The 9,001-nt window shown below is 27.3% G+C and overlaps 3 protein-coding genes across 5 annotated transcripts in view; 2 read left to right on the top strand and 1 right to left on the bottom strand.

Moving 5' to 3' along the window:
• Positions 1–184: 184 nt before the first annotated feature.
• Positions 185–2,464, bottom strand: LOC108689184 (60S acidic ribosomal protein P1). Its single transcript, XM_018195842.1, has 4 exons — positions 2,273–2,464; positions 1,576–1,726; positions 726–827; positions 185–290 (listed from the first exon to the last, which is right to left on the bottom strand). The coding sequence occupies exons 1-4, from the start codon at positions 2,342–2,344 to the stop codon at positions 277–279; spliced, it is 339 nt and encodes a 112-aa protein (XP_018051331.1). The 5' UTR covers positions 2,345–2,464; the 3' UTR covers positions 185–276.
• A 744-nt stretch (positions 2,465–3,208) lies between these two features.
• LOC108689192 (PRKCA-binding protein) lies at positions 3,209–7,186 on the top strand. Of its 3 annotated transcripts, XM_018195854.1 has the most exons (6): positions 3,639–3,689; positions 3,771–3,986; positions 4,122–4,181; positions 5,192–5,510; positions 6,097–6,292; positions 6,385–7,186. In XM_018195854.1, exons 2-6 carry the CDS (start codon positions 3,949–3,951, stop codon positions 7,080–7,082), a joined length of 1,311 nt encoding a protein of 436 aa, XP_018051343.1. In that variant the 5' UTR covers positions 3,639–3,689; positions 3,771–3,948; the 3' UTR covers positions 7,083–7,186. The 3 variants fall into 3 exon arrangements, with proteins under 3 accessions (XP_018051345.1, XP_018051343.1, XP_018051344.1); XM_018195856.1 differs by lacking the exons at positions 3,771–3,986; positions 4,122–4,181 and adding an exon at positions 3,209–3,360 and having other exon boundaries at positions 3,622–3,689; XM_018195855.1 differs by lacking the exon at positions 4,122–4,181.
• A 1,334-nt stretch (positions 7,187–8,520) lies between these two features.
• Positions 8,521–9,001, top strand: part of LOC108689183 (60S ribosomal protein L12) — a 2,526-nt gene continuing 2,045 nt past the window's right edge. The window contains exons 1-2 of the mRNA XM_018195841.1: positions 8,521–8,649; positions 8,750–8,823. Coding sequence (XP_018051330.1) covers positions 8,613–8,649; positions 8,750–8,823 — 111 coding nt within the window. The 5' untranslated portion in view covers positions 8,521–8,612. The remainder of the gene's footprint in view (positions 8,650–8,749; positions 8,824–9,001) is intronic.

The following is a 9,001-nucleotide window of genomic DNA, read 5'->3' as shown; positions in this document are numbered from 1 at the left end:
ATATATATATCTATATACATGAAGAGAACAGAATCATGAATATATTTTCATCCTATATAGAGAACATCAAATATGTTTTATGCATGTTTCATTGACTATTCATACATTATGCATATACAAATAAAAGAAAGAAAAATAGAACTAACTCTTATTCGCTTTTCTATGGTTGGGAAAAAAGTATACATTTTTTTTATCAAAATGTTTCATTATTTATATTATGTGTACAATGTAACTGTACAAAACTGTAAAAGGAATGGACCAACGCGATCCCTGATCCTAGTCGAATAGACCTGTAATTAAATAATAGATTGCAATTAAAATAGAACTAGTTATATCCATTGAACAGGATGATTAATTTTTTATTGTATTCTCATTTTTTAAATATTGTCATCATGTATACTCTGTAGCTAATACATGCTATATTAATCACTGAATATTTGTATTTTCTTTCAGGCAAAATTTCATTTTTTTTTTTATAAAGTCTGGTAAAAATCAATATTTACAGATTTGGCGGAAAATATCGGTAAAACTGTTCTATCAAAAGTAATAAAACAAATTTAGAAAACTTTATTAACAATATTTTTCAGTATCCTATTATCATTATTCTATTTTAGTATCAATTGTTTTCTAAATTTTTAAGTTTCATTCAAAATAAAAAATGATAATAGATTGGGAATGTTTAATTACTTTCTTGAGATTTAAATAATATAAATTTGATAAATTACCAAAGCCCATATCATCATCTGATTCTTCTTCTGGTTCTTCCTTCTTCTTTTCTTCTTTAGTTGGAGCAGCTTCTGTGCTAACGGGCGCCGCTGCAGCTGGAGCTTTAAAAGAACAAAATAAAAATATTTTTCATACAGAAATAATAATTAAAAAGATTATATTTGCCTGAATAAATCAGTCAAAAAAATAAAAATTTATATCATATTATATATGATATTCTAACACAATTTTTTTATATTTTTAATAAAAAATTATTGTTAACAAAACTTTCAAGATTATATTTTTATTGATAAAATCAGAAAGTTCGTTATCAGTTTCCTTTGACCTCTTTTGCTGACCGAGCTAACAATTTAAAGCTAGATCGGTGGATGAAGAGGTTAAAATTTGTAAGTCTTCCATAACTTATTAAGCATAAAATTCTTTCAAATTTATTTTTAATTGCTGCAGTTACTGATATCAAGCTTTATTGATATCAAGATATAATCTCATGTTTTTTTTAACATTTTTTTTATTAATAGCAATTTGAATTTCTGTGATTCTAATGATATCCAAGCAATAGACATATTTGAGCTTTTAACAATTGAGCAAGAATTTTGCAAAGATTGATGGAAATAAATCAAAAGTTATTGCATTGAAAAGAACAAATTCAGAATCAAAACATGTGTTTCATGTATAAATTTGTTTATCAAATACATCTTAATTACTTGGTAATTGTATTTATTTAATAACTTTATGAATATATAATTTACACACTACTGTAGAAACTCACATAAACATTTGTATTTGTATTGGTTAAAAAAGGATTTGCATCTTAATTATTTATTCTCAATAAAAAAGTACATATATTACCTGCTCCTACAGGTGCGGCTCCAACACCGGATCCGATGTTGGTAATTAATTCCTTAACATTTATGCCTTCTAAAGCTTTAGCGAAAAGTCCAGGCCAATAAGATTCAACATTTACATTGGCTGCTTTTAAAATTGTTTGTATTTTTTCGCCCTGTGAAATTGAAATATAATAATTCAAGAGAACATATTAATAATAAATTACATTTATTTTTCATTTTCTGTCTGGATTCAACTTTCATATTTTATGAATGAAGATAAAAAAAGGAGTTTGAAATATATAATTCTTTATTTCGAAAGTTCATAAAAACACTAATCATTAAAATTTAAGACTGAATTTAAACTGGGTTTGATTTTGACGCTAGCGTTTCTCTCTCTGTTTATTTTATATCTAAGGAACGATAAAAAAGAATAAATGCTTAAAGCGCATAAAAATCTAAACTTTACGCACCCTTAAGCTTTAATTTTATCAATATATTTTTAATATAAACAAATACGTATTGAGAATTCAGTAACAGAGAGGTTAGTAGACACAATTGAAACAATTCTGTCAAAAGGGGATATAATACAGATGATAAAATTATTTAATAAAAACGTAAAACATAAAAACGTTAATGAAATACCGATAATAAAACATACTAATAAAATAAAAAATAACGTAAAGGTGATAAACCCGCGTGACGATATAATTTATACTTACAGTTACGGCAATATCATCGTCAACGAGTATCAACGCAGAGTAAACGCACGCAAGCTCGGCTTCGGTCGTCATTTTCTTTGTTTAGATTTAATTACTGAGAAACGGATGGAACTTAAAATTGGAGTAAGTCGTCGATAAGACCTTAGCCCTACAAGAGAGAACAAACACCCAAGTTCGCAACTTTACCGGAAACGAAAGAGGATTTTACCGGATATGACGTGTGAAATTAACATGGTAACTGATAAGCTGCTATTTCATGTATCGCTTGATAAGACTTTTCAAGCCTATTGATTGGCTGCAGAAATCCGAGAATTTTTCTGTTCCGCAGCCAATCAACAGGCTTGAAAGCCTTGACCGACATATAAAATATCAGGCCAATCATTTCAATGGGTGCGCAATAAGTAGTAAATTTGTTCAATCAAGAGTTCTAAATTTCGGATCTATCAACTCTTAGAGATCGATTCTGTATCTTGAAATGAAGTGAAAATTATAAAAGTGAGCGAATTTATTAGAATACTGATTATTTCATTGGTCAATCTAGTAAATTTGCTTGCTTTTGTAATTTTCATCTTGTTGAAGATACAGAATGGATCCCTAGAACTTATAATGTCAGATTGCACTTTTCTGCACTAACACTTCACAACGAAAAAACCTATGTTAGACTAAAAGATATACAAATTAAGCATTCGTATAATATTTCTTTTGGTTCATAAGTAAATTATTTACAATTAAAAAATTGATTTACATATTTTACGGCTTTATTTTCCCAAATAAACTACCTTTATATAAATACATAAGTTTGAAAATGACCGCGTTTTGCGTTACGATGGAGGCAAGTTTGCGGTATTTTAGAAATCTAGTGACTTTAATTCGCAGTATTAAAGTATGACAAATTTCCTAACCTCAATAGTTATCAAATTTAACGCTTAATATCTCCGTTCTTGCAGAACAACGCTTATTGCTGTCAGATTCTTTCATTTCGTGTAAAAACATTGAATAAGATTAATTTTATTGATATTTTATTTATTGATAATTTCGGAGCTGCTATAGCGATACTATATAATTACTACTCTAAATTGATACATACAGTACGTATCAAAATGATTAATCAAATATTCATATCATATATATGTTTACATGTACCGTCGAAATTAAGATAATTCAATAGTAAATTACTAATTAGTATTAAGTGTATTTAAACTAGAATGTAATTAGTTCGCACCAATTTAATATGTATATTAACTGATTTAATGGTATAAAAGGGATCATTGTATAACCCCCATTACATTTACAATGAACTAGATTGAAAAAAGAACGATACATATAAATAACAATCGTCGATATTTCAGATATTAGCGAATATGACTGGCCTGGGCATGGACTTTGAAGATGATTTCTTCTTTGAAGAGGATAAAATGTTGGTTATGTAAAAAATTGTGGATATTAATGTTTATTAGTTATAGTTTATTATACAATATTTGTTATGCTATATTTACAGCCTTAATATGCTTTCTTTTGGTCGTAAAATGCATGCCTGAATGTTACTGTGTGGTGGAAAAGTTTAACAAGTGATTTAATTATTTCAACCACGTTTACAAATACTAGTATGCTTCAAAGTTTACATATCAATTTTGGATAAAGCTTTTATCGCTCTAACCACCATACTATTGGCTAGCATGGAAATACACCAACTGGCTATGATGGAAGATCGCATGTATGCACTGTTCTTGTATTATTTTTATATTATATATTTTTATATATATTTTGGATTATATTGATTTTTTTATATTCTTGTCTTTTTGCGTATCAAATTCAATGTTTTCCTTTTATACTGCTTATTGGGATTTAGGCCAGATATAGAACTGGTCACGCAAGATCATATATATATACAGCCACAACTCGTCAATCTGTAAGTTTTGTTATTAAACATTTTATCATGAAAAAAACATTTATATTATCAATTTATTATATTAATATTGCAGGGAACTCGAGTGAAAAACCAAATATAAATGAATTTCTTAATATATGAATCTTCATGGTTTTTAATGCATGTTTATAATGCATATTTATAAGATGATAAGATATAATTTTTCTAATAATTTAGATTTAAATTATTGGAATGTACTTATCAATAAAAATTGTTGATAGTACATTTAAATTGTTTGTAAATTATATTTTATTGCCTTATATTATTGACAGACAATCATGGAAGTTCATACAGACAGTTTATATTTGATTTATTCTTGAAAATCAGAAAATATTTTTACTGTTAATTTAATTCAGTAAAAGATTTATCAAAAACGTATAATGATTGTTTTTTTTTTTTTTTTAAATTAAAAGCACTTAAAATTTTATAGTATGAAATTAATATATTATTAAATATTTATATAACTTAAAGCTTATATGTTAATAAATTTACATTGCCTTTGGATATGATTTTTAATATTTTATCATGATAAAAAACAAAAGAAAAGATTTTTTTATATTTTCTGTATTTTCTGTATTATATTTTTTGTATGCACAAAACTATTATGCATCATTAATTTTAACTTTTTATTATGTATATTTAGTTATACTGTTTATATAACTTTTTATATGTATATATTATTTATATGCAAAATCATAAAATCAAAAACATGAAATTTTTTCATTTTGATGATTTTCAATATTAATATATATTATACTCTATGTGCATTATTTATTTAATGTTTAATTATGGACCTATTTGAATTTTATAAAATCTGAAATATTAAAATTAAATAAGATACTTATACGAATGAATTAACTAAGTACAAGAAGTATTTATTATGAGGTATTTTGAATATTTAATTTTTTCTAAAAGATTTAAAGTGCTATATATTTATATTTACTCAAAGATCATATTATATATGGTTTTTATAAATTTTCTTTGCATTTCAGGGGCATGACAATTACATCTGGAAATGTCGTAATACAAAAGGATACTAGTAATCTAATCGGTATAAGTATCGGCGGCGGTGCACCACTTTGCCCATGTCTTTATATTGTACAAATTTTCGACAATACACCTGTTGCTGTAGATGGTACCCTTCAAGCAGGAGACGAACTTGTGGCAGTGAATGGAGCATCAGTAAAGGGTAAAACTAAAGTGGAAGTTGCAAAAATGATACAATCCTGCAATTCGCAAGTCAGCATTAATTACAACAAGTTACATGCTGATCCAAAACAAGGTCGTACACTTGACATTGCTTTAAAAAAGGTATATATACACACATATATATAAATATATAGAAGGTATTTTCTCTAACGCGAGCATTTAAAATATTTCTGATTGATTTTAATTATACGACAAAATATTAAAAGTAAAATTGTATGTTCGAAAGAATAAATATTATGATAAGCAAAGAATTTTTTTTAAGATCATATTTTTTGAAATATGAAGATGTTAATAGAATTATATAATTTTTTTACATATATAAAAAAATCATATAATTTCATCTTGATAATTTTTTTAATTATTTTGCACTTAAAGAGAGATATATAGATTAAAGGAATTGTGTATATATATATATATATATATCATACATTTTTATTTAAAAAAATGGCAATATTCTTGATATCTCAAAAAATATGACCAAAGAAAAAAATATTTTGCTTATCTTATAATATTTGTCCTTTCAAAATGAACAACTTTTTCTTTTTATATTTGTTGTATTAAGAACAATAAAGATATTTTAAATGTTTGAATTGGAGGAAACATTCCGTATAGGATTATATCATAACAATTTTTATTCTGCTGAAATTATATAATAAAATAATAAAAAATTAAATTTTCGAATTTGTAGGTAAAGCATAGATTAGTTGAAGGAATGGGTAGTACTACGGCTGATGCACTTGGATTATCGCGAGCTATCCTTTGTAATGATGCTCTTGTCCAAAGATTGATGATGTTGAAGCGCACGGAAAATTTCTATAGAGGTCTCGTTACGCATGCTAAAGCTACATTACATGCTTTTTTCGATCTGATACAAATTTATAAAGGTACAAAAGTTTCGAATAGATATTGTCAGAAGCTGCACAGAATTATTACACAGTATTTATTCATTCGAATTGTTTTTTTTTTTTTTTTTCAGTATTCGGGGATGCTTTTGCTACCATAGGTGTTCGAGAACCACAGCCACGTGCCAGTGAAGCCTTTAGACAATTTGGAGAGCAGCATAGGCAAATGGAAAAGTTTGGAATGATAATGTTAAAAACTCTGAAACCAATATTAAGTGACTTGGGAACATATCTTAATAAAGCCATACCAGATACACGGTTAACCATTAGCAAGTATGCCGATGCAAAATTCGAATATTTATCTTATTGTTTAAAGGTGAAAGAATTAGATGATGAAGAGCAAAGCTGTGTCGCTCTGCAAGAGCCTCTTTATCGCGTTGAAACAGGCAATTACGAATATCGTCTGATACTAAGATGTCGACAAGAAGCTCGTGCAAGATTTGCAAAGCTTCGCTCAGACGTGCTAGTAAAGCTTGAACTGTTGGACAATAAACACGTTCAGGATGTTGTGTGGCAATTGCACAAGTTTGCAGCAGGTTTAGCCAAGTATTATGCCAATACACGGGATTTATTGTCGACAGTAACATTATTCCCGGTTGAAGTCGATTTGTCACATTCTGCATTTCAATACAAATCTACCGGACCGCAAACTTTAACGGATTTAAGTGAAGACATTGAAGAGTACGAATCGGAAGAAAAACAGCAGAACATAAACGAAGAACTTCTCATTGATACATCAAATTTCCCATTGAATTTAACCGATAATACATAGCAATACTTCTTGAGTTTCTAAAGAATTTCGAGATAAATAAGATTTTTGTTACTATATACATGAGGACTTATATATGAGGACTATATAATTTAATTTCTGCTTTCAATGCAACTGTGATTATAGAATTAAAATAAGTCATACGCATGTTATATATACAGGGCGTCTGATAATTATTGAAAACGCTCTTGTGCAGACAAAGTGGATTAAATAAACTAAATAAGTAGATCAAATAAGTATAGAAAAATCCTATACCATATTTCTCTTAATCAAAGGGATGACAGCTAAACATCGAGGCATCATTTTTTACTAATTGAACGAGATTTGCACATATTGAGATATTTTTATTCATGCGCTAAACTGCACTAGAACTTTCTCTTTTGCTAGATAATAAACATATACTTATCTCATTCCAAAAATATATATAATACTAATTCAGTTATAGAAAACCGATTTTTTTATTAAGATTGGAAAACAACACGTTACTTGTAACACTATTACATCGTTTTCGACGTTTTTTTTTATAACAATCTTTACTTTTTTTTATTTATAATGAGGTTTTATTTATAAAGGTTGTTGTATATTTTACAATACAACAATAAAATTTAGCTGTTATTTTTATCGTTACTTTATCCCTTAATAACTATTCAATAGATCGCATTTTTCATTGGTTAAAAATGCTTTATAATAGAAATTTAAATTTAAATTTATATCGAAAAATATTTTCTATTTTATGTCTTAGATTGCGTTCCGATAGTTTCAAAATCTGAAATACAAGTAATACAATACTGAAAATCTGTAATACAAGTAATATGAATTATAAAGTAAATTTTCAATATTCGAAATAAATTAGAATTATTTGAATGAACTTTTAATAACGACATTAATATTTAAACAAAACAATGTTTATTAAAAATTTTTAATAACATTTGCGTTTGTAAATTACAATCTAATTTCCATTTAATAAGTCTCAAATGTAGTGCAATCAATTTCTCCGATTTTCATTGCTGGCTAATTAACTCTATTATAACGATTCAATGGATGCATTCCTGAGTGTTCAAACTCTCATCTAATTGGCATATACTGTTAGATCTTTAAATATAGACCAATCAAATGAAAGAACTCCCTGAATACTTGAGAAGCTATTGCGCATCTGGGTGCGCCATTTAAATAAATGGCGAGAGCGTTGAGTCATAAATCATGAAGATACTAGATGATTATATCAATCTAATCTATCTATCAAATTCTTTGATTTTAAAGGAACTAAGATATTAGAAGCAGATTTGCGCATGCGCAGTTTGACTTTACACTAAATAACGTGACTAGCGTTCACCGTTTAATGCCTTATTATGTCTGAGACTTTATGGATATTTTTGTGCAGGTGGTCTTACTACATTGTTTCTGTTTCATAGTCTGATCGTTCATTGCATTTTGTCTTTTCCGTTGTAAAACGTGGAGTTGAGAAGCGTGGGTTTCTCGTAATCGAATTTTATCTAAGTTTCTTTATAAAAATCATCGAAAGAAAGTACCAAAATGCCTCCTAAATTTGATCCAAATGAAATAAAGAAAGGTATTTTATTTATATTTTTTGTGTAGAGATGAAAACTTTTAAAAAATTTATAATTAACCTTGGAAAAAAATTGCTAAATTGCTTATATTTTTCATACCAGTATTTCTGCGATGCGTTGGTGGTGAAGTAGGAGCTACTTCGTCCCTTGCTCCTAAAATCGGTCCTCTTGGTTTAGTAAGTTAGATAGAAAAAAATAAAATTTCTAACTGAAACTTCTGTATCTTCTACTATGTTTTAGCGCTGAGATAACTACTGTGTCTCTAGGAAGATGTAATAATTTATTTGAGACACTCAATTTTATTATTTAATTCTTGTAAATTTTGTTATAATAAATAATAATAAATTTTAAATT

The sequence above is a fragment of the Atta colombica genome, unplaced genomic scaffold (assembly GCF_001594045.1).
Source record: "Atta colombica isolate Treedump-2 unplaced genomic scaffold, Acol1.0 scaffold261, whole genome shotgun sequence".
Lineage (NCBI taxonomy): Eukaryota > Metazoa > Arthropoda > Insecta > Hymenoptera > Formicidae > Atta > Atta colombica.
Note: the sequence above shows the minus strand (reverse complement) of the source record. Positions and strands in the feature narration are given on the sequence as shown.